This window comes from Montipora capricornis, chromosome 10 (genome assembly GCF_036669925.1).
Source record: "Montipora capricornis isolate CH-2021 chromosome 10, ASM3666992v2, whole genome shotgun sequence".
In the NCBI taxonomy this organism is placed as follows: Eukaryota; Metazoa; Cnidaria; class Anthozoa; order Scleractinia; family Acroporidae; genus Montipora; species Montipora capricornis.
The window spans coordinates 43,210,023-43,236,263 of record NC_090892.1 but is presented as its reverse complement, the minus strand read 5'-3'; the positions used below and the strand labels follow the sequence as shown (position 1 = coordinate 43,236,263).

Below are 26,241 nucleotides of genomic sequence, written 5' to 3'. Positions count from 1 at the left end.
TAACATTAATATTTTGCGTTTGCACAAACGTATTTTATCAGTTGTCCACAGAACTGTAAACCGCAAGCCAAATGTATCGGTCCTTAATTAAATGTGTTCTCAAATTAACTTCGAGTTCGGAGACAGACTGTCTCTGATAAAATTCATCAGTATAATGACCTGGGAGGAGGAAGGATAATCTGCGATGAAAAGGTGAATAATCCGTGAGGCGAGGATGCGGCAAATAAAGAAGCGCCTCTTGGAATCCGGCATATATGGCGGCGGTATGATAAACTAGTGGTATGGCTCTTTCATACCCCTGGAAAGGCTAAATGCCATTTGGCATTTATCCTCTTTTGTGCGAAGTACGTCATCGCTGTTAAAAGTACTTTTATGTCGTAACAATCGGAATTTTCTTCTCACAAAACTTATCTCACTTTCTGAATTTGACCTTTACTACCCACTTTCAAACTTGGAATTTTTTGCACTGAAATTTGCGCACCTTATGTTGGAAGAAAAAAATTGCGTTGTTTTTGTTAAATTCTAATTAAGGAGTCATCATCGTAAAAACATGTACAAACTATCAGTTCGATTGTAAGTCGGAGGGCATAAGACTTCGTGCATGATACGTTGATACTGTTTCTTGGGATCACGTGTTCGGCACCATGTACAAATGACTTAAGTAATGTGTACAAAGTGTTAAATGCTTACTTATGATTCTCAAACAGTATACAATCACTGCTAACAGTGTAAACTAGACACAACTTAAGGAAGTAGGGCAAGGCTAAGCCGAAACTTAAGCGGCAAAGTACATTAGCTAATAGTGACAGTGATAGATTGTTTTTAATATACCGATAAATTTCTACCCTCTACCCTCGGCTCGGGTTTCTCTCCTTTATCAATGTTCATCTCGTCAAGATAGCAGGCAAAACAGAAATATACAGAGGTATTTTCTTCGCTGACATCAAGCCTACATGATGTATGACCAGTTGTTTTCTGACCATGGAAAAGTCCTTCAAGGCCAATGTGTTGCACGTCGGATAGTTTCCTCTGACCGTATATACTCAAATGATTGTATAAATAAACATTTATTTGCTGTGCTTAAAAGCCCTTGGCAAACAGACTCGCTGGGAATGATCAGACGGTTATGCACACGGCATCTGCCTCAGTTGACTGTAATTGGTTGATAAGGCGGTGTATCGATACCAGACAGTTTGAAAACCTTGCTATAAAAACAATCTTAGAACTCCAAAAACAATCGCTCGCGTCCAACTTATCATGTCGCTGAAAGTCCGTTTTGCTTTTTTAAAGCGATATCAATACTAGATGAACCCTGCTCAAATCAATGTGAGCGCGCCAAACTTAAACAAAATGAGTCCGCAGAATGATGTAACGGCGCCCCCGAGCGAGATCGGAAAAATAAACGAATGTCCCGTTTTCTCACAAGTTTATGGTATTCTCAATAGCGTTTCCTTTGTAGATGTTTAGACTTCATGAGAGCACGCGCAAGCTTCAACTCATCATTCACTCCATTCCGATGGAAATAGCTTAAACTTTGTGCAAACCATTAATTAGTCTTTTGTGACGGATTCTAAACAAATATGAAAAACAAGTCTAACTTTTCAATCGCAATAAACAAACTGCCCTCCGTCTGAAGAGAGGACGCAATTGACGAGTAATTTGCCCATGAAATTCCGTTGTTTGACTGATGGATCTCGACTGGGATCATCTGGTCCTCGTTGTACTGATAGACCAAGCATTAATCAACTATCTGTCCAGTCTTTTTTTGCAATACAATAAGTAGCTACAGTCCGTAAAAGGAGGAATCTTACTTCAGTCTTGGAGTCTGATATATTTTAATTAAACCACGAAAAGCGTTTGAGCACTAACAGTAGAATAAACCACTGAGAGATCACTCTTTACGTGGAACTAGTTGTCGCTTGCAATCCTGTTAATGACACTAATTAAGATAAATTGTTACCGGAACCAGTTTAACACCACAAACAAACGGACAAGCGTTACTGGATGGCGCCGATGGCATTATCTCGAAATCAGAGCGAACAACTATCGATGCGAACGAGATAACCAAATTTTGAGCTTAATTTCAATAATCAACCCTTGAAAAGGATTGGTTTGCACAGAACAGATCCAAACGTCAGATCGTGTCCAGCGCCCAGCTCAGGAGCAAAACGTTTGTTGAAAGGGACTTTAATAGCCACTTCACACAACTGTGAGAGAGATCACAACACAAGGACCTGACTGATTTTAAGCGCTTTTCTAAAGTGTTTTTGTTCAAATCCGCTTTTCGCGGCTAGAGTATACGGATTTAATGGTTTTTCTAATTGATCGTTTGTAAACATGAATTGATCCTTTGTGGGTGGTGCTGCATGCAGTAAACGTGGAACCATTTCTGATCAATTACAAAGGAATTATTTACATTCTCGGAGGACTGAAACAAGAGAAACTAGGCTCAGAGGTTTGTTGACTGTTAAGGCATCAAGAACTGAAACGAGCAGAACAAAGTGCACGATCTCCAAACCTGGTGCACGATGGAAGAGCAATCTCATACCAACAAGGAGAGGAAGGATCCGTGCTTGAGTTCTAAGTCAGAGCGTCTGAAGCCCCCTCATTCTTACATCGCTTTGATTGCAACCGCTATTCTAAATTCCCCAGGTAAAAAGATGACATTGACAGAAATCAACGAGTATTTGGTTCAGCACTACACATTTTTCAGAGGCCCTTACCAAGGATGGAAAAACTCAGTGAGACACAATCTGTCATTCAACAAGTGCTTCGTGAAGATTCTTCGCGACCCTGCTAGACCGTGGGGTAAAGACAACTTTTGGACTGTTAGCTCCCTACATGACTACCTGTTGGCTGATGGCACTTTCAGAAGAAGACGTAGAAGAAAACCCAAACGGAAAGACGAGAGAGAGGTGATGAGCCATGGCTACATCGCTGAGCAGATTGTTCCTTGTAACATGACCATGAGAGATATCGGCATGCACGAAGCACGAAGAAACATTTTAATGCTTCCTCCCTCTTATGAAACGGTCAGATCGCACTCTAACGCAGTCCACGTCGTACGATCGTCAACAAAACCCAAGCCTTTCCAAGGATCGTTCTCGATTGAAAGTATTTTAGCGGACGAAAAGACGAGAGCTAAGGAGGAGTGCGTGAGGAGAGGGAGTGAGTCATTTCCTGTTAGAAGTGTGCGCAACACAGACATTGGTAAGTTTGAATTTCCGGTTATTTCATTCTTTTTACCATTTTTCCGTGAATAAATAGCTAGATTTCCATGAGATTTAAAGATACTTGTGGTATCTTTAACAAGTAGATGGCCAATACATGGCCAAAAAGGATCACACTAATTGAAAGAGCAAGTGGACAAGTGCCTCATCGGAAGACATATTACACAAATTACACAAAAATTGTTTGGGTAAACATCTGAAATAATTAAACACATTGAAAGTTCGAAATAAACGATCCAGATTCTTGGTTAACTCATACAAAGCAATAAAATTTGGAATAATTGGTTTTATGTTTTAAAAAATCGTCTTTATAATTTTGCAAAAGTCTTGACGCCGTAAACGTAAAACGTACCTTCAGGAAGGAGATAACTTGCTTACAGAAACGTTAACCAGCGTTAATATTTCCTAAAAGATACACTGAGTTTGAACACACTTGACCTTGTTTAAAAGTATCTTTCCTGTTGTAAACTTAAGATTGAGTCAGCAATACAAAACATGCTCCTTTCTTGCTTGCTTCAAACAAACAATGTAATCGATCTTTCTCACTTGACTTTCAATCCCCACGACATTCAGGTTACCTTGTTCAATAAACAACTGAGGTGCTAAACGCTCAATGTCATCAATGCAGAGTTCTGATTTTCCAATCCACAAACGAGCCGTACACGCCCTACTGAAATCTATCAAACCACACTGAACACAGCTCTCGATTGATCGACCGAACTTTTGGATCTGAAAACGGAAAGCTATGAATCCTCTATACAATTTGTTGAAAACGAATGATGAAATTTTGGCATCAACGTCCTTCTAAGATTAACTTGGGCATGGGCCTTTCACATTTTAACAAAACAATTGCCGACTTTACCGAATTAAGGAAGAAATGCAGCCGGATTTCGATGGACACTTCCGACGGGTTAGTTTTCCTTCAGTTTTCTCTTCATAATCTATTGGATGCTGGACCAAAAAGCCTTAAGTTAAAACAGCATCGTTTAATGAAGAAAGCCCTTCAAATTTAATCTTGGTGCGTTAATACTCGATGAAAAATAACAAACCATGGTATGTTGTTCTAAAGCGATATCTTTACGGGGTTTTGATTTTGGTGAAGGGTGCGGCGCAAACAGGAATGGGTTGCGGCGTATAAACTGTTTATTCATTGGAAGCCAAACATTTTATGTTAAAATAAACTGAATACCCTTCAGTTGATGACTGAACATTCTCAGCCGGGACGTCAACACTACAAATTCGTGGATCACGGGCGTCCGGCTTAAATACAACCCACCGACGTTTTTAATCAACATGTCAACAGAGTACGTCCTAAATCTAAATTGACTGTGCGGAGGGAAACGAAATTCACATTACGTAAACATTATCATGATTGCAACCTTGTTTCGTGTGATGTAGTCACACGAAGACGAAAAGATAAATTACGCGAAAAAGGTAGACTTCCTGTGAGAAATCATTTATTTAGGGAAAAACCAAGATGATTGACCATTATGATTCTCTTGAATTTTTTTCTTGAACTTTCGCACCCCTGAGTCGGTTCTCCAAGAGGTCTCCGCCCTAGGAGCCTCTAGTCTAGTGTAGTTTTTGAATCAATGTTTCTTTCCTGAAAGCCCTTTGCCAATTTGAATCAACTAAACGCCATTTCAGCCCAAGGTAATACTAACTTTACGGGGAAGGTTACTTAAACGAAGTCATATTTACAGTTCTCCACCTCCAGAATTTTCTCGAAGTCAGTTACTAAGAAATTTGAGCTCTTTTTCGTTTGTTCTTGCCTCCTTGAAACTGATTTCAACAATAAAAAGCCTAAAGAACTGGCTGAAAAAAAAAAAGACTTGGCACGCGGCTTTTTTTCAGCCTGAGATTTGGCTGAACTGCTTAAATCACACAAATCATCGCCCCTTGAAGTTTCCTTTCTAACCAGCCTCAGCATGTGGCACACCTAAATGCGTCAGTGCATAACTCCGATAACAAGCAACTACTTCCCTTGAATTCTGCAATCAGGCAGTCAGTTTCCTTAATTTCCAAGAAACCATCTTTCCAATATGGCAGTTTCATTTTGTTTGGCGAGAGAAGTCTAAAAAGTGTTTAAGATTGAAAAAACTATTAATGCCAAAGACACATACATACACTGCTGTGATGGTCTAAATCCTCGAAACAACAATCGAGTGTTAAAAAAAACAACAACAACAAAGCTCAAACGTTTTTGCATGCTCCTCACTCAAAGTTGTCAGCAATTCTTAACCGTCTGAAATCTTTTCTCTTCAAGACTAAAATAAATTAACATGATAAATTGCTTTCAAGAAGTTTCAGTTCCCGAACCCTCTTAGAAAATCCGGTAATTTAGCCGACTTAAATCAAGGTGTTAAACTTATTATATGATGGATCACTGTAGTTTTCACTAATACCCACAAAACGTGTCATAGATACAACTAAATTGTATTTGTATCCTATTAAATTTGGGAAAGTGACATTCTTAGGCACTTTGTAGACTGTGTAACGTTGGCTTCACACCAACACGAAAGTTTGATGACACTCCGAATTGTCCAATCCAGAGGTTTTAAGCGGACGAGATGTTGCTGTTTAGAGAAAGAAAGACTCGGAAACGAGTACTTAAGCGCTAATGATTTTGTCCATTTGTGTTACATTTTGGGACTTAATTGAGCAGAAACAGTCGATATTTTTTCTCTTAGGTAGTTTAGATCACTTGACCAAATTCTGCTTTTAGTGAAAATGGCCTCAATCTAAGCCCGTAGTCATGCCGTGCAAAATATCGAAACATTATTGTCAAGCTCCTCTTTTTAAGAAACAAAATTTCCGTGGGTTAACTAGTTCATATAGACTCTCGTGAGAGTGATCAATTGATCCTGTTTTTCCGGGGTGGGGTTCAATCCTTGTCTCTAGGCCAGTCTCCAAGTGAATGAGGTGAACACAGCACTAATCTGTTCTTATTATGCTGTGCGATTAGGATCCCTGCCAGGACCAAGAAATATTGTTCACTACTGCAAGCCGACTCCAGTAGAGCGCCCTTTTCATTTCCAGAAACCAGAACAGCTATGCACGACAGCAAAGTCCTTGCCTAATCCGACGATTTTCACCGGCTCAGCTGGATGTGCAATGTGGAATGCTTCTTGCCACTGCTGTCACCCGTGTGCTACTTCCACGCATTTTCATGCTTGTTACTAATGGTTGAAAAGAATCATGGCGGAGCTGACTTACATGCCGTGAAAAACGACTGCAATCAGAGAATTCGAAGTTTTAAAGAATGCAAGAATTCGCTAAGGGGCCCGTTTCCTTCCCTCCTAGTTTTACGTAACATTTTCAAAAAACAAAATTTTGGACCAACCTGTCAATAATCCAGTTAAGGTACCAATTTTGCAAAAAAGCAACGAGACCTCCATGTGTAATACTTCAGTTAAGGTAAACCCTTTTCAGAACGTTCATATTTTTTCGGTTATTTGGAACGAGATAAAGTGCTGTTTGAAACAGTCTTCTTGCAGTGCTAGATATTCTATTCACATTTTGAATCAAATTGAGTCCCTTACTTGTACACGAGTATATTATACTGGTTGTATGATTTAGTTTATTTGGAAGTTCATGGTATGTATAAATTGTTCTGTATTCGCAAGAGCGGCCAAATTTCATTATTACATTCTTAGAGGCAGGTGAACACTGTCACTGGTTTTCTTGCTGTTACCCTCAAGAGTAATTCACATAAAACTTTATAAAAGTATAGTAAATGTTATGCATATATTGTCGAATCTTGTTTGGTGGCTGAAATTCTATAAATTCGTTGCGTGATATAAAGAATACACGAGTGTAAAAGATGTTTCAATGACAAGAAATGCATGGCATGAGAGCAGATAAGAACTTTGTCTGGTGAACCCTACACCATGTCATTCTTTTTCAGTCAAATTGACTAATTCAAAATGATTTAACAAGTCGTCAGTTAAAATTGTAAAGTTGACAAAGGTACTGAAATAATTATGTTAGAAAATATTTCTGGAAGGATGGCTTTCTAGTTTCATACTTTTGAGAAGATTTTTGCCAGGCCTTATTTTTCGATTAATTTGTTTTTGAACATTATCTTCAAAGCTCTCCTCCCATTCACATACATGGCATTGATTCCCTTGGACTTCGAATAATCCACTCCGCAAAGTCTTTAACTAAGTCAAGTCAGAGGCAAAAGAATTTACCTCATTTTTACTTAAGAGATATTGGAGTTGATTTTCTACTCTATCTCACTGGTTAGTAAGTAGCGACGACGGTCATTCTGTGATTATTTGACGTCAAAAGTAGTGGTTATTTCGGCGTCAGTGGGCAATCCATTTCTTTTAAGAAGCAATAAACAACGACAATTTATCGATGTATTTAGTTATTTGCTTCAAAATCATGAAATAAATTAATACGTTTATAATACACTTTTAGGTCAGAGTTCTTAAAGAGTCATACTGAAGTTTCTAAATCCATCTATTTGCCGTGTCCTGAGAGGATTAGAGCTCTTTAATTTCATTTCAAAGGGTATCTTTGATTGCGCAGAAACTTAAAAATGAAGTTGTGAGCACTTGTATGAGTAAGTTGCGGATGCAGCAGTTCATGCAAAGCACTGTGCTGTGTGTGAGTCTTGCCTGTTGCAAGAGGAAACGTAAAGCATCATCACTCACACGAGATGAAATTTAAGTCTATAAAAAGATTACTTTGGAAATCTTTAGGCATTTCTTCAGTGTGGGTGTTACTCTTCCGTGTTAAAACCTTACGCCCGCGAAAAAAACTTTCGATCGTTCAACTTTGTACGTTACTTCTGCATGGGAAAAACGCCGTTACACGCTACAGGTTCGTTTACTGCTTAACGTGTTACCATCATTGGACAATATTCTACGGCTTCTGGATGTTATAGGTTGTTCTTTCGTTTGAAGGAGGAAATTTGTACAAAGAATTTTTTTAAACTGGCCTTTGATCCCGGGATGGCCGAGAACTGCACCGGTGTGCGATCGACAATCACTAAGCGTTTAACATTTTCTTCCAAGGAAGCATAGAAGTAACTTAATTGCATCTCGTGCTATAGCAATGCAAAATGGACCATCTGACCATAAGTATTCACATACAATTCCATGTAAAGTTTTTTTTTTGTCGAACTCTACATTGCTCTTGCTTTAAAGATGCCCTAAACAAAGTATCCATTCCCAAACTCTTGAGTTAGATGGATCCACGATAAGGCTGTCCAACTTCCATATCGCTAAGCGAGCAGATGCTGCTCACATGTCATTTTTTCTTGTCAGCGAGGATTATTCCCTGCTTGTCTTTTATCTCTTTCCTTCATATTTTACAAGCGGAAAAAACATGCAAATTGTAGTGGGTGGTCTATCGGCCAAAAAGGGCGCACACCGAAAGCATTTTTTTGCAAAGCTTACTAGAGTTTGGATTCTTTTCGTTATAGCCAAAAATGCCTTCCACACGTGTTTAGAAAGCCTTTGCCTAAACATATGGCACAAACGCTTTAAACACAAAGATAACATCTTCTAAAGGATCTTTATGAAGGCTCCATTAGGTCTCGCAGAATAAAAATTGTCTGATATCAACGTTTTATCACGTAAATTAATTTTTTGACAGCAAAAGGTCAAAAGCTTGGAGCACCGGTGTTGTTTGATGCAGTCGTCCTCAGGCTATGAAAGCAATAAACACATAGATAAGACGACAATTGATGCTTTCAAAGAATTCCGGAGGAATAATAATTGGGTTTTAAGACAACAGGTAAATATTTACCTGCGTCAGTAAATCATGTAACGGGTTGAGCATTCAGTGCCTGTAACTATAAGCAATGAAGTAAAAGCAGGTTTCTTTCGAAAATCCACAACGTCCTGGTTACAGTGGAGGCTCCATGCCGTAAAGCTTTTGTACCACGAAATCACTGGTACAGCAAATTAACGGAAATCTCCTGAAGACCATTTACTCTTAAAAGTATAGAAAGTAGGATTCTGACAAAATAAAGCTCCAAACAAAACATTTCGCTGTTTCCTGGGCTTTTACAAATCCTAGAGGGGGTTTGAGTGGAATGAGTGCTGAATGAGAAGCATAGCCGATTGGAGGGGGCGGCCTCAATAGATTTCTTAGAATGAACTGCTTTATATTTGCTTCTGAAAGGATTTCGTTCAGTATTTGGAACAGAATTAAGCAACTACAAAACCCCGAAAAAACCAACACAACTGCGTCACTGAAAAACGAAGGGCAGGAACAGTACTACAAATCTAAGTGTGCATATGACCCTTATCTATCACCGGATTTTATTTCTGAAAGAATATGGCCCGTACGGCCCCGGCATGCGCCTTCATAAAAAAACTATTGGGAAAATCGCTGTATGAAAGCCGCAGGCATTTGAGAGATTTTGCATCTCGTTTCAGCAAAAGTGACCACGTGACCGTGCATGATTTTCCCGCCATTTTCTACGTTTACCGGCTGCCGCTTGCCGTTACTACGTGGAAGTTGTTTGCGGAAAAAAAGTACCCCAAAATCATTTTCCGAATTAGGTTTCATGGATATAGATAGTTCATAACTGACTCCTTGAGTTTTCTCTGTTGACCGACAAAACAGCTTCTTCGAAACTCTCAAAATTTGACGGGTAAAGATCTTCATTTTATATGGCGTCTTTTTCTACAAACAATGTTTAAAAGACTCCGAGTTTTGTTTTTGCTCTTTATTAACTAAATAGTCTACTTGCCGTGGGTCATGCGATGCTTAAGTCACAACCTTCCCTCTATTTTACGTGAAACGTGAAACGTGAAACGGCAAGCCGACGTTTCCCGTTTCACGTAAACGTGAAGCTCACGAAGAGTGTAAAGAGCCCATATAATACAACGCTCAATGACTGAGTTTCAGGGTCGGGCCGGACCGGAAAATCTTTGACCCTCGGTCATGGCGCACAGATCAAGCGCATGACCTCGGGCCAAAATTTTCAAATTTTCCCGTCCGGTCCTCCCATTCAGTCAATAAGTACATAATATCTTGTGTCTAACGATACGAGACAAATGCTTAAATTGTTCAGATAAGCGTGAGGATCATTTCTCTGTTTCTTCGCTTTTACATGTATTTCTGTTCACCGGTGGATGGGTTTTAACCCGAAAGGGCTGTCATGAGCCTTGTACTATAATTGGGAGGAGGGGCAAATTAGAAATTCAATACATCTCACCAGGCCCTACCTACGGTGGAAGAGCTGGGAACCAAACATAACAAAACAGCTGGCAAAAGTTCTTCATTCTTTTTGTCATCTCAATGTAAAATACTAAAAGATCTCAGTTAAAAGATCTCAGTCTAAATTATCTGACAACCGCAAAATAACGATGTAGTTGCTTACCACCAAGACAGTGGGACTGGGTCATGGGCTCCTGGACTGGGTAGATTATGATTTTGTCGATTTTGTGTCATTTACACTCTGGAAAAGCTCTGGACTAATATGTCACCTAATACATCACTTCGGAGCCCGTATCAAGTCTACTAAAAATTACTTAAGACCTTTCCTTTCCGCGTTCTTTTAGAAAAGGGTGAAGTAAACATTTGTTTGCTTCACGTGAGTTATTTTAATCATAGTACAAGAAGGGCCTCATACCGTGTTGGACGTAGTTGAAGGAGTTTTACCAAAGCACGAACAAGCGAGCCATGTAAGTCACAGTGCGAACTATACGAGTCAAGATGAGTCACACAGTTAAAGTGCAAGGATGTCACAGCACACGACCGGAACTGATAGGTCCTAAGGTCGACTTATAGAAGGGTGTGGCCTCAAAACGCAAAACATTGTACCCCTCCCCCAAGGAAGGCGTTTTTTTGTAGCCAGGGTAACCTTGTCCTCGCCAACAACAAGTATAGGACGTTTCACAAAATCGAGGGTCGTTGAAAAATCGAGATTCCTTTGCAATCAAATTAAGAAAAGATCCAAAAGAATGCAAGGTGAGTCATGTCAAATAATAACGTCTCAAACTGCCTCCAACAATCCGCGTTATCTGAAGACAGTTTAGGAAAGGTACTGAATCTCATTGTGTCAACAAGTCGCAGTGGTTTTCTTCCTATGAGTAAACACTAATAAACACGCGTCTTGAATATCTCAATCTCGATCTACGGTTTCTATTATTGTTATTGCGCATGCATTCTGTGCATCTCCTGATACTCGGGTTTCCTATCGGTGATGCTTATTAAAGCCTGGTTTACACTGGTTTACAATATGACATAAGCATAAGCATAAGCATACCCATAAACATAAACATAAACATAAGCATTAGCATAAGCTGCGTAAGCCAGGACTAAGTAAAATAAGTATAAGCATAAGAAAAAGGAATCGTTTCCCGTTTTCTTATGCCTATGCTTCAGTGTGCTTATGTCACGTTAATAACAGTGACTGTGTAAACCGGTGCAACATATACATAAGCATAAGACCGTCCGCCATTTTGGAACGTGGTTCGTTTCATTCTCCTGCGAGTTTTTTTCCTGTGACTAACTGCGCTTGCGTATGTCACTTCTCTTATGCTTATGCAACAAGTGTGAACTTCGTTATGCTTATGCTTATGTTGCAGTGTAAACCAGGCTTAATGCTGGGATATTTTTGCGAGGTTTAAGACTATGCATAGAAAGTAGATCTTCGTAAGTACTCTTTGTATCCAAAACGAAAGTTGGGGGTAATTAAGCTTCAATTTGAGAAAAAACGTCATACATTGCTTTGTATTTTAGAGCTTTTTACAAATATTGTGCACGAATTATCTTTGAAAAATGCGTGGTTACCCCCAATTTTCTTTGTGGATTTCAACAACACTTGTGAAGATCTACATTTCCTACACAATCATAAATCGGGGCGAAAATACCTTTGAATTAGTAGGAACCGTCCTTAAAATGATATTAGAGAGGTAGCATACATAAGTAACATGACATATTTTTTCTATGTATCAAACGTGTTCTTTTTTTTGCTTATTTTGCTGTTTGAAAGACATCGGGTTACATCAAACCTTCACTAGTTCACCTCGCACTTTCACCATTCAGGGTGTAACTCGCTGGCTTGCACATTAGGCAGACCCTTGTAGAAGGCTCTGTCCGAAAGACTAGATCCTTTATCCTTTCACATACCAAAGAGTGTACCAAAATAACCCGCTCTTTTTTTTTCCTTACCGTCTTTCAGAGGTGAGGCAGATGCAGACGAAAATTTACTGGTACCGACTGAGGATACTGGGAGTGGCAAAGAAGGCTATCTCATCTTGCTTTACGGAAATATATCGATTCACAATTCACGAATACAAAAATGGCCATTGCACATTTGATTGGAGCAGTTTTACACATAAACCGTGATATTGCGGGTGATCACTTTCCTATATATGTTATTACGATATACCCAAGAACAACGCGGTCTCAACAAAGGGTCAGATGCCTCGGGCCAGTCTAGTATACACATATAACGGATATCTACCACATCGTGTTCCAAAAATACTCTCTTAATTTTGGTTTGATCAACTGAAATTAAGTGTTTTTTTTAAATTTGTGATTAAGACCGAGACAACAAGGGAGAAAATAATTAAAAGAAAAGAATTTTAAGATTGCCACCATTTCAGAATAGATCAAAGACAACATAAACCGACTATTAGACCCATTTCCTCTCGATCAAAAATTGTGGTCCTTTTTCATTCCAAATATTCAACTGATTCAGTGATAATAAGCCTTCCGGTTTTGTACAACTCGAGAATATTTACTTCATAGTCACCATCTAAAATTATGGAAAAACCAGTAAATTGTCGTCAGTTGTTGTGATCGATAGGTTGAACTCTTTATCCCAATGAAATACAACCCACTTATTTATTTGTTTGGTGATTTTGCCCAAGGCAGGTGATAAATACAATAAGGACACTAGATCTCTTAAAATAGTATTAGTATTTAATAATTACTGAGTTTTCATAATAGTCTGAGAAACTACCACGGCGTAAGTAAATAAACGCCTAAATTGTGCTTTTGGAGTCAGTGAGAACAGGCTCATTGACTGATGAACTTTGTTTTGAGACACGATACAAAGGTTACCATGCTGCTTTGAATGAAAAGGCCTTTCTGCCAAGATTTCCAAACAGACGTCTTTAAGACTTGAAGATTGCCTTTATATAATTTCATCGAAACAGCTAACGTTGAAAAAATAAAGAAACGGCCTTGCCTTCAATACAAAAGTCTACTCTTCCAAGCCGTCGTGCGTGACCGCCATTTCTTTGCTAAATTTTTTCACTTTAGAGCTTAAACTGCTAATCGCTCTCCTTGTATTTCGTTTTACGGACACGACGAATCAATGTTTAGCTTGTTTGGAACTCATTCACTGCGTCAAATTGCACTGAACAGTTGCCAGTCTTGCCGTCTCACAAAATGTACTGTGAAGGGTGTTTGCTAATCACAAAAAGAGACCCAAGTCTCAAACAATTTGTCGTAAAAAGGTTATTGTCTGTGTTGGCTGTAATTTAACCTGGCAATGCAAACACCTTTTCGGCACTTAAAAAGCTGCGAACTATTGTTTTTCCGGTGCCGAGAAATGGACACCCATGATCACTGATGCAATTATCTGCTCATTAATTTCCTTCCTTCCTTAACTCTTGATCATTTTATCCCTTGCATCGAAGTGACAGGAGCGCTAAATCTCTACGATTTAATACTGATTAGCAAACCGCCTTACAAAGCTCATACTCTAAGCAATCTTTAAAATCCATTTCCCAGAACCAGCAATAGATTCACGCATACAGCTTGAAAATAGAGACGCCGGCGGGAAAATCAATTTCTTCGCTAAAAAGAACCCCTTATCATCTTTGGTAGTCTTACAAAGTTTGATTACTGTGTCAGGTTTGAGCTTTGCTGTATTCCCTGAGAGGACGTATTAAAATATAATAAAAATTGCAGATTTACGGAAACGTATATTCTGCGTACGCGCCACAAATTAGTGTTTCAGTGACATTTCTTGCAGCTAAACCATGACAACGTGAGTCTTGAAAAAGCTGGTTTAGTTGGTTTAGTTAGTTTTACGTCACAGCTAAAGGAAGGAAATGATAAACAAATAATTAAACTTCCAAGAGAGGTTGGGCTTTCTATCCAGAGATCTTTGACGTTTAAGTTTTTTAGGGTGATTAACTCTTCTTTCCAAGAAAGAGAAACTTCGAAACATATCATGCCCATGAAAAATAGGCCGAATGAAAGTAAGCCCTCTGCGGCAACACTGAGAAAATGATCAATTACATCAGTACAATGTTGTTTACAACGGGTTTCAACTGACTAGGAAATACTTCTTTCAAAAGTAAACGGTGTCTGGATTAAAAAAAAAACTGGGATTTGTGGACAAACCTACTTTGAACTGACATAAACTATGTCACCGTTACCGTGCAAGGATTTTTGTGAAATACTTTGACAATCTTCTCCCCGGTGTAACATTTGAGTGCTTAAAAGAGCACTTTGCGACCAACGATTGAAAGTTGAATAAGGAAGGAAGCGAGTTATCTTAATGAAGTAGGTAAATTTCAAAAGAAAAACGTAATCTGATTTGTTGAGGAAAATTATTGCACAAAAACAATAGAAAAAACAAAAGGCAACTTCATCCTACTTTAGTCGGGTCCTTTCTAAATCACAGAGAAAACCACTTCCTTGAACACATAGCTAAGGCATTGCAGAATGTTAATACCCCTCAGGCTACCTAAGCGTGGACACGTCACGGGGAAAACATGCTCTAACTGGTTGCAAACATGACAAGTTTTGTCTGCAATTATTCGAAGTTTGAGGAATGTCCATGCAAGTTTTCCTAGAATAGCAGCAAGACTGGATATCAAAGACTGACCCTAATCTAATAAAGTATGCTTCAAATACGTTCAGTCAAACCATCGCACGCAAAAGTTTGCTTATGTTAACGGCTACCAAACTCAAACTTCAAAGAACATGTTTTCCCGTCGTGTGTTAACGCTTAGATGAAAACGACGGTACCTTGAAAGGTTTAATGCTAACTTTTAATTTTTTTCACGTGGTTTAGCATAAAGGTAGACATGACGTAAACGAAACTGATTGATGGCAGTGTACAACTTTTGTTACAAGGGTTGCTCTGTTCGTATGAAAAAGGCTTCGCAGGAAGCGTCCCAGTGCGAAAGATGAGTTGGTGGGATTTTTCCGCTTTCTGGCCACGCGAGAATTGAGACGATTTGCGCTCGCCCAAGGCATCCATAAGTAACTCGTCCCCTTTGATTCCTCAGTTTTTCTTGGCTCCAGAATCCTACAGAAACGTCAGAAATGCAGAGTAAGGTGTTAAAAACAAGAAGAACATGCTGGTAGGTGGAGGATGTTACTCCGTGAGAAGTGGTTGAAGAGCTGTGCCTCAAGTATTTGAAAAATCCAAGATATGAAAGAAAGTTTTACAGCATGTGACATAGACCTGTGTATATAACCGAGAGAGGTAATTGATTTTACAATTTTTTTTCGTTGAGCTTCTTCTTGTCTCAAATGTTCCAGTGGAACTGACTTACATTTTTATGAGCTTTTTGGGTGTTTTTCAAGGAAGAGGACAAAAATGTCGCCACCTGAGAACACTCGATTAGCAATGACCACAACACAAAGTTCTTGGGGATGCAATTTGCATTTACATTGTTGGCAGATTCCGACTTGACAGATGATCCAGATCTTAGAGTTCCGGCCATTGGCAACTTAAACAATTAACCATGACAAAGGATGAAAGGAATCTTTATAAACTTACACTCTCTCTGTTTGTAAGAACGTTCAGGCCAAGAATTTTAAGAACATAATAAGGACATACCCAGGCTGAGAGTCACTTAAGAATGAGCTTATTTTGCTCATTTGTAGTTGTTGTTGTCGCCACGAAACAAACGCACTTACTTGACGCCATATTGAAACCTGAGCCGGGATAGGTCTGGGTCGGGTGACAAAACGACGGGGGAGCTCTTTTCCTTCCCCCCACCCCACCCCATCGTTTTGTCACCCGACCCAGACCTATTCCACGCGCTCCAATAAATAGCGTCTGATACGAGTTTCGTGGCGACAAAAACATTTACCGAATGCGGGCAGGCTAGCTCATTTTTGTGAGTAGTGTAAATAAAGGTAAAGGAATAACTCAAATACTTACGGTCGTTCGACAACATGCGTTAAGTGGAACTTAATATACCACACAACTTTAAGAACTCTAAGGACGTTTTCAGGCTCAAATCACAAAAAAATAAGAAAGTTCAGTGTCAGACCAAAAACTAGAAGTTCTATGGAAAAATAGAGTGTACTCAACCTTCCTCATCATCAGAGCATTCACCAGGACAATGCCTGCTACTGAAAACACCGACTGGCAATATAAGGCGCACAGGAGTCTCACTTGGTTGAGTTTATTCCAGCAATTATGCGGAAAAAACTTATAGGCCTTTTTGGATGAACATGGCGAGAGAGCTACTCAGTTTGGTGGAAAAGATAACAGTAATCGTAAAAGTAAAATCTTTCCATTATTATTTCCATTCTTATCCTTCTTCGCACCATTGTCTTTGTTTTTCATTCAGTATACTTAAATTCGTCACGTACTTGTGTCTTTTGAGCGTAGAGTGAACACATCGGTTTTCAGTAAATATCGCAGATTCATGTGCTTTCGGGTTCTTTTTAATAGAGTCTAGCGATTCGAATCTTTATCGACATTCAGCAGCCTCGGAATAATATGACAGATCGACGGTATACTTAGTATACAATTCACGTCTTTATCAGTTCCTCAATCGACAATGATTAGTCGTGTATTTCTCTTTTGCCATTATCGAAGCAAAGCACTTTTTCAATGAGAACTTAAATATCCCACAGTGTACACTGAATACACTGCTTATTGAGGTAACTCAAGAAGTCAATCACTTCCCATGATCTACAACTGGGCATTTCTAGCACTCTGGACGTCCACTTAAACATCGGATATCCTGCACTTCTTCAGTTTCACGAAAAGTTACTTTACCACGAAACTGTAAATCTCTGATCCTAAAGCTTCTATATGAATCTGTTGAATCTCTTAACAACTCTCCGCTTAATACGAGTACATACCAATAGTATTTAACTAACACGAAAATGTGGTTTTATCATACGAGTTGGCTAAGGTAAATTAATCACTTAAGCTGACGTTCCTTAGGTGATTAATTTACTTTGGAAGGCCCGATTCAGACGCTGTACTTTTCCGGAGCCGAACTTAATACATTGAATTAAGTACATGAAAAGTTCGCCGTCTGAATAAAATAAGAACTGTTATTTTCATTTGGAACGGCTCAGCTGTTCTCTTCGCCTGGCCTAGCCAGGAATTTCGGCATTAGCACGGCCACACCGGGATCGGTTTTGATTCAGGCGTTGAAGTTTTCATAAACCATGGTTTTTGCCTTCCTTTTAAAAACCGCTAACAAAATGAATTGGTTTGATTAAGTTCGACGTCGGAATCAACAGGCGTACTTTTCTTATTTTGTGTCGGTCGAAACTCTAATTAAGTTCGGCTCATGAAACGTAAGGCGTCTAAATCGGGCCTTAACCAACTCGAACGATAAAACCAAATTTTCGTGTTTCACTCCCCACCACAGTTTCTTCAGATACTAGTAACTCCTTCATTCGTCTATTTTAACAACAGATTGCCATCAACCTGGAGCGCGCTGTTTTCATTCCTAAAACAATACTTATTTTTCTTTTAACCCCTTCATTCTCACGACCGAAACCGTTCATTCTCCCAACTAGTACCATAGAGTTCTTTGTTTGGCGGTCATGAGAATTTGGTGTCATATCAAGATCAGTCTCTTAAGCTGTCTGACAGACATTTTATTAAAATTGTGAAGATCACTCCCGGGAATCAAAGGGTTGACTATTTAAGCAATAGAGAACGTTTTCCGTGTTCCCATAGCATCATCTAATAAACACGAGGGGGAGTTGAGAGAATTCGAGACAGTTAGGCAAACCCGAGACGCAGTCGAGTGTTTGCGTAACTGTCGAGAGATGAGGCTATGGAAACACGGAAAAAAGCCCTGTATTGCTTTCATAAAATATTCCTCAAAAATAATTCGATAAATGAAGGAAAATGCAGATTTTTTACTTCTTGATTGAAACAGATTTTCTTGATACACGCTTATATTTCCTACCAGCCAATCAAAACGCGAGTCTGACAATACATAATCAATCATAATTCGTGTGATGTTCCATACTCTCATCTAAACACAGCTATTGACCAATGAGAGTGCGCGTACTATCCTAATTATTTTTGTAATTTTTCTTTTAACCACAGTTTGTATTATCCAAGTATGTTTATACATCACAAATGGAGTTCATCCCGTTTTTCCCCGCTGGCATAATTGAGAGTATACTTAACATCTTCGTGTTAACTTTACACACCCAAACTTAATTAAAACTGTTTGTCAATTTTCCGGCAAAATAAACAAATACGAAGTGTCCTATCTTCTAGGATAACTGTAGCTGATACCGAAATGACTGTAGATACCCCGAACATTGCCCTCTAGAGAGTTATGAATGAATGATCAATGGTCAGACACGATCTACTCACTTTACTGCTTCAAAATACGGCGGATCAATGGATAGCCAACATGGCGTATTTTATCTAGGTGGCTAGCTTTGGAATTTGGTCGAAATTTCGGGAAGGAAACGTCGGGCCTAAAGGCATTCTTTGAATATCCAGTAGTCATGTCAGTCTTTTGGATTTCAATTCAGTGAGGTGAACAGATTACTACTCGACTTGCTCGTTCGGAATATGAATAAACAAATTAAATCAATGTGCTGTCATTATCTTTACACGGGATGGAGCCGGGAAAACTTGTCGCTAGTTTAGAGAAGCATGATACATGATGATCTTGGAAAAAGGTAAGGTACAAAGCCACGAGAAACTGGATGTGAGTACTGGAGAAAACACGCGGATTAAAACGCATAGAAATACATTGTGTGCACACTTCCTAGCATCAGCTGAAACATCAAATAGGGCCAAAAGAAACTCGTCCCCTCACATGAATCAACAATGAATGAAAAGTATGCAAATATCTTCAAGGTTTTTCTTGCTGGAGAAACAAACGGATAGATACACACTCTCGCAGACAACTACTAACTACGCGCAGACAAACAATTATACGGTAGTTTGCCGATCATAGGTGTACCGCTTGTGTCATTTGTAAATTCCCCGCTTTGCTAGCACGCAATTAAGCCAAAAAAGAGATGACAAACAAAACTAGTTTCCGTGTGGGAAGGTTATTTTCTTCCATTTTGTAACCTTCTCCTGAAGAAACAACTGTTCGGGTGGAAGGTCACCTGAACACTTCGCCAAGAGATGCACAGAAAAGAAGGGCAAAATTTATCAGGGACACCGCAAGAGCTGAGGCCAATTGGTGATCTATTCAAAGCACTTTTGAAAAGGACTTCATCCAGAAGAAACACGAAACGATTGATTAGCTTAGAGGAATATATGATCGACAAACGGCAAGAGTAATGGAGCGAAACACAAGATCACCAGAATTTCCGCGACCACGAAAAGATAGTTAGTTTCTCTCTTAAGGCGTGGTTGCGGGGAATGTTTAACTTAAATGTCAGTTGAGGCGTGGAGGATATGGTGTGCGATAATTTGATAAAGATAATTTATTTAGTTTAAAGAGAGTACTATCGACAAGGGATGGAAATAACGCTTAATTTTTTCACAAAAGCATGAATTGTTTCAGTTGATGTCTACTTTCTTTAATCATACATCAAATTCACAGCTTGTCACTAACATCAATTTTTAAAAAGCACTTCAAATTAAGCAGCATTCCATTGCTCATCAAGTGACACCAGATAAAATTCTTCCATGATGCACAGTGCATCTGTAATACAGCTAACAGGAAATGCACTGTTTAATGCCTTTCAGTTCAATAATCACGCTTTTTGAATATCACCGCAAGGAAAGAATGCTCTTATAACCAACACATGTTAAAAAGTAGCAAGTGTGAATTCAGGGACTAGATCTGTATATGCAACAGTTAAGTAGCACTAATGAATACGGTATTGGCTTTGAGAAATCACGTTGAAATTTTAAGTACTATGCAAAGCTCTTGTTAAAACATTACAAGATCTACTTGACTTAAAGTATGCACGGCGTTTATTCCTTGATGCGCCAATTGTCTATGCCTTTTTTCACTGACTCCAGTTTATCCGCAAAATAATTGTTATTTAACAATCTTGAAACTTTGTCTCGGATTCTTGGAGAAAGATACTTCTGATTGGACTAACTTTTCTCACGAAATAACGCCATATTACCATTTGTGAAAATGATTTATGATTTGCTGAACCTATCAGGCTCTCTAACTGTCAACATTTGAACTGAGTTCCCGATAAAGTCAATGCATTCAAAACGGCCCACCTCACGGCTAAAAAACAACTAAAACCAGCGCTTGAGTAAAAATTTACACAAAAGATTAGAAAGCTTAATCGGTGTAATTACACAGATACACAGATAACGTAAACGAATCAAGAGGTTTCAAGGGTGGGGAATAATGGAATTCATATCTCAACACTATAGAGTGCGTAAACGTTTAGTGTGGCATTAATTAAGCTTTGTGGGTGGTGCAGGGATAATTTCTTCTGACTATTTCCTGTGTTTTTGCAATAATCAGAGTATAAGAGTCGTTTAGGTATTGTAACAACACTGCAAACAAGCATCTTGAGATCACCGCGGGTATAGAGAGGTGAAGAGCCCTATTACGAAGTCTTAGCTGAAATCCTTTTGCTAATACAGTTTATCGGAAAGATGACCGAGCGCTCCACAAAGACCCGAAAGGCTAACAGTCGTCACACAGTTCAACGCAAGCCTCCGCATTCGTACATTGCACTGATATCTACAGCAATTCTCAGCTCTCCGAGAAAAAAGCTCACGCTCACCGAGATAAACAAATACCTTGTTAGTAATTACGAGTTCTTCCGAGGTGATTACCAGGGTTGGAAAAACTCCGTTCGACACAACCTTTCTTTTAACAAGTGCTTTGTGAAGATTCTGAAGGATCCCTCGCGGCCCTGGGGAAAGGACAACTACTGGACAGTACTGGTGGATTTATTAGAAGAATACATAAGAGAGGATGGCTGTTTTAGGCGGAGACGAAGGCGAAAGAGTCGAGAAATGGAAAATATTCCTTCAAGGAACGGCAAAGAAGGACAGGAGAGACAAAACACAAGATATTTTGATGTCAAGTCCAATCCAGACTCATTATTCACCAGCCATGGAGTCCAAAACAAGGGAAATATAGACCTCAACAGATTTTCCATTGATAGACTACTCCAGCTTGAAAAGGGAGCTCGAAATAGCGAGAGATTGGAAAACCGTATGTGTGCAGGATTTGCGACAGGTATGACAGGCCGTTAACTAATTAAATTAAATCCTTAGCAGTCCATTACACGGGCAAGCCCATTTAGGAAGGCACGGAAATGTTTGTGATAGTTTACCGTTGTTTAATTTCCATGGGCTTACAACATCATGCAACCAGGTAAATTTGTTTACAATTTTTATAAGTACTCAGAATTGTTTCAAACAATACTGACCACAGTGATTACATAATGAAAAAAAGCTTTAAAAATTCACTGTTTCATTTTCAAGAAATTTCTAAGGAAATAAGTTTTATTCACTTAAAAGCGCGAAAGCCTCAATATTTTCTTTCGAAAAATTTAGCAAGACGAAAAAGGGGAAAGCCAGTTTTATTTCCTGTGCATTCCTTTATGAAATGTTCTTACTCAGCATCACTGTCCATCGCTATCTCTTCTATCATTTTTCTTTGGCATTACGCTTGTTTTAGCTTTGGTGAGTGTGTCTATGTGAAGTGGGATATTGTCCTACAATTTTATTGGGCACAAACGATAACATCATAAGAACAAAGTTAACAGCATTATAACAAATTAATACATATTATATTTCCATAGCTTTCGTAACAGTAACAAAATAAATTTAAGACTCAAGAGGCAACTTTTTAAAAGTAAAAAAAAAAAAAAATTGCTTTCTATCCCATTCAACTAGTGTAGAAACAATTTCTATTCTGCTTCAAAAATCAATGAAACAACCTTACCGACAATACCTTTCAGAAAATTACGAATTTGAATATTGCTATAGGAATAAACTCCCAAGAAGCCGTCTTTCCCTCCTGGCGCCCGTTTACGGGCTATTTTTGGGTGTCACAATTCCCTTGGTATCTCAAGAACGGAGAGGATTTAAGTCGTCGAACTCCACAGTCAGTTTGCTTTTTGTTACCTTGAACAAGCGATTGGCAGATTCACAAATGGCTTTTCAGGCCCGAGAAGTTTTCGGGACTTTCGAGAAACGGGCCCCAGCGTCCGTACACTTTTATTTCAAACCACCTTCAGGAAGTCGAGTTCATTTTTTACGCATTCAGGGAGCATTTTGATATGTTTTTGCTTCGCTCTCTTATACCCATGGAAATAATTTTACCTTGTTCGATGAAAATCGTCGATTTCAGCAACACCTGCCGCCCCCAAAAAACATAGAAACATTTTTGGTATTTCTAAGGGGCGAACGCCTGGTTACCAGAACGAAATTAAACAGATTCCTGGACACGTTTTACACATTTGAGTGACCTATGCTTTTGTTAAGCAGTATCTCAGAATACCAAAGCATAATCAACATCAACATTTATCCTATTTATACGATACACAAATGGAACATTCCTCATTCATTGCAGAAAGAGGTAATACACCAAGCAATGTGATTGGTCACTGATAAAAGAAACTCACAGTTAGCCAATCAAATGCATGCCTTGGATGGCGCAAAATTTGGATACTTGATTCCTACCACGCACGCGTTGCTTCTGCGTAATATTGATGATAAACTATCACGAAATTTATATGTATATAATAGGTAATCACATGATTTTTCTTGTGCAAGTTGGAATAAATAAGCACTTTTTAAAGACTATAAATAGCCCACTTTCGATATATTGGAATTCAGTCCTCAACAAAAGGCATCATTTCGAGGCTCTGAGGAATAAGCTCTAACAAATCCCAAATCCTTCCACTAAACTCCCCGGAGACTCGAAATGCCTTTTGTTTATGACTGAATTTTCAGGTGGCTCAAATCAGTTTCACAACTTGAAAGAAACGTTTTTATTAGAAGGATTGACACTACAACACTTTATCACTTCACAGCAAGGTTATTCTACCATAGCAAACACCGATTATTGCGGGAAAAAATCCGGTCATTTTTGTGACGTAAAAAGTTACCGTGGCAGCAGGAAAGTCCCGCAAAAACACCCCATATTCTGGCTTTAGCTGCTCATATCTCAAAAACAAACTCAGTGACCCCCATTTTTTATTTCTGAAATGTAATCAGCATGCCAGAATGAAACTTTCTGCAAAGATTAAAAAAATTATGTGGTGGATTCAGAGCCACCTTAACTAATTCATTACTCCAAAGTGCACACGAAATAGCCTTCTCGATTTAGTGCCCAAAGCATTATGGGATTAATATGCGGACAAAAACAAAGACACTTGCGGTCCTTGTCCGCATTTCAGTCCCATAAAGCTTTGTTTTTTTATCACTTGTGGAAATTGCAATTATGTGACTACCTGTACTTACAGGATAAGCTATCACTACTTGCACAATCCCATTTGCAATTTATGAAAATGTCTCAAGAGAAATCGAAAACAATGCCAATGCAAATTTTTGGGGGATAAAAGAGGTGTATTATGGGATTTTTGCAAGTAGTGAATAATACCAGGAACACATGACCCTGAGCCTGCAACTCCATTGTGTTAGTGTCACGGCGTTTTCACAGAACGATTTATTTTAAGATTGAATTTCCCGCGAATGAGACTCCCACAGGAGCCCGAAGAGCAATTACAAGAAACTAACCTGACGTCATAGATCGGTCTGTAAAAATGCCGTGACATAAGCCCAGTACGGGCGTTGTAGGCTCCGGGTCATTGGTCCTGATAACACTAAGGTTTTCTCTAGAAAGTGGAATTAACTACGACTAAATTTGCACTTTGACTCCCTTTTGGTGATGATGACGATTTGATTTGTGGTCTCCCTAATGACCAGAGAACACATACGGAGAGCGAAGAGTGTTCAATCTCAAGACGTAGCTTACTCTTTTTCCAAAGTTGGTATATTAACCATTTTAATTTAAGTGATTTTAATTTTCTTTGTAAAGGAGGTGCAAGGCAAGGCTACAATAACCAAAACATTACAGATTATCAATACGACGCCTACGACAGAAGAGCAAACCCCTTCCTTTACCAGTATCAAGGCCAGGCCACTCACTTTGGCACTTCAGCATGGATTCATAGAGCCTCACATTATACAGAAAAACCCTTTGTTACTTGTTTTCCCGAGAGTCAGGCTGTAACAAGTCACTACTACATTTGAATGGATCAGTGCTTCTTTTCAAATGGGAGTTTTCATATGACGTCACGTCCGCCATGTTGGTGCTCCAAAACAAAGGAATGGCGGCCATGATGGTGTAGTACCAAACCAATCCTGCGGCCAATTAGGCCATTTCCGAGTTCATCTCTGCCTCCTCTTCAAAGCGAGTCTAAGTGGGAGGTTTTTCTTATCAAAATTAGTTTTCATTCATATGTAAAGTAGAACTGATTACCATCACAAAAACTTCGCACTTAGACTCGCTTTGAAGAGGAGGTAGACGTAAACTCGAAGATGGCCTACTGATTTCTACTTTATGCAAATACTTTCTTTTGCTTTAGCAATCTGCTGGTCACATGAGTGAAAACGATCCATACTGAAAATGGAAATGGATTTCTGCTCGTGTTTTATTCGATAACAAATGATTTGTCGCAAAAGAAATAATACTGTATTTGAAACTTGTTATTAGTTGGGCTTAATAGTAGATACTTTTAAGCCTGATTGTTGACTTAATGAAACGTTGGCACTGTTTCAAGTGTTTTGTATTTAAAGAAAAGACTTCCATTTGCTGTTATTTTACAGATTTAAAGGCAATAGTTGTATTCTTGTGTTAGGACAGAGTCGTCGTTTTTCAGTTGAGTTTAATGGGCCTTTTTCACACGGTGGCCATTTTAAGTCCCGAGGGACTGAAACCTCGAATGTTTTGCACCCCTCGAGCATCAACTAGAGGCTCGGGGTACGAACTTTATCGCTTTTGACCACGGTCAATTGACAACGGTCCATGATTCGTTAAAGATTCCATGAACTTTTCAAACGGGTATAACCGTTTCCGGTCAAGTCAAACCTGTCCTAAATACTTATACCTCACATCCTACAAAAAGAGTAAAAAACCTGAGGCGTGGTGGTTGAAAGTAGAATCTTCATCTTAGTTCGTGCTTTCATGATATGGGAACACCTACAATCTAATGAATGAGAAATCTCAAACAAAAAGCTGAGTGTGCCGAAGTCGCTCCGTGTGGGGCTGTCTAACTTATTTAGCTCTTTGTTTTAAGACCTTTGCAAAATATATCAAACTTCAGCATAGTTATACGTTTTAGCACAAGGAATTTTTTGACGGCTATTCGAATTTCTTGGCATTCAACTCTGAAGTGCACAAAAAGACACGGGTCAGTTCCAAGAGAAATCTGGATAAAAGTTGCATCCTGTAACTTACCGGCAGCAAGAAGAGGAAAACGCGGTGGGGACCAACTTATACAAGCCATTCCAGGCTACCAGTTTAGTTTATTGGGACAACCGAAACAAATGCGGGCCGAAGGGAGAAACGAGCAGGAGAAAAACAAGCGAAGACGCGTCGGAAATTTTGAATGAAACCCCTAAAGGAGACCAATCTGGGCATGGCCCAGGATTTTTTTTACCCCTAAAAGAGACCATGTTTAAAACATATAAGAGTGCGACGCGCCTTACCGTAGCCAGCCCACAAACTTTCACATTTGACAACTACGTGTAAGTACGTCAACTCAAACAGCCCATTCAACGGTGTTCAACTTACAACCGTGCGAACTTTGCAAGGAGGGGTGACTGTCAATCAAATTCGCACACCCTGATTTATATAAGTTGAAAACTCTGTTAGGTGGCCATAGTAAGGTG

At 39.1% G+C, this 26,241-nt stretch overlaps 2 protein-coding genes across 3 annotated transcripts; both read left to right on the top strand.

Moving 5' to 3' along the window:
• Positions 1-2,136: 2,136 nt before the first annotated feature.
• LOC138021727 (forkhead box protein Q1-like) lies at positions 2,137-6,985 on the top strand. Its single transcript, XM_068868716.1, has 2 exons — positions 2,137-3,210; positions 6,196-6,985. The coding sequence occupies exons 1-2, from the start codon at positions 2,529-2,531 to the stop codon at positions 6,411-6,413; spliced, it is 900 nt and encodes a 299-aa protein (XP_068724817.1). The 5' UTR covers positions 2,137-2,528; the 3' UTR covers positions 6,414-6,985.
• An 8,483-nt stretch (positions 6,986-15,468) lies between these two features.
• Positions 15,469-24,709, top strand: LOC138018556 (forkhead box protein F2-like). 2 transcript variants are annotated; one of them, XR_011126044.1, is made up of 2 exons: positions 15,469-15,654; positions 24,386-24,493. XR_011126044.1 is itself a non-coding variant. In XM_068865230.1 (2 exons), the coding sequence occupies exons 1-2, from the start codon at positions 20,983-20,985 to the stop codon at positions 24,598-24,600; spliced, it is 807 nt and encodes a 268-aa protein (XP_068721331.1). In that variant the 5' UTR covers positions 20,902-20,982; the 3' UTR covers positions 24,601-24,709. The 2 variants fall into 2 exon arrangements, 1 of the variants encoding a protein (XP_068721331.1); XM_068865230.1 differs by lacking the exon at positions 15,469-15,654 and adding an exon at positions 20,902-21,574 and having other exon boundaries at positions 24,386-24,709.
• Positions 24,710-26,241: the final 1,532 nt, after the last annotated feature.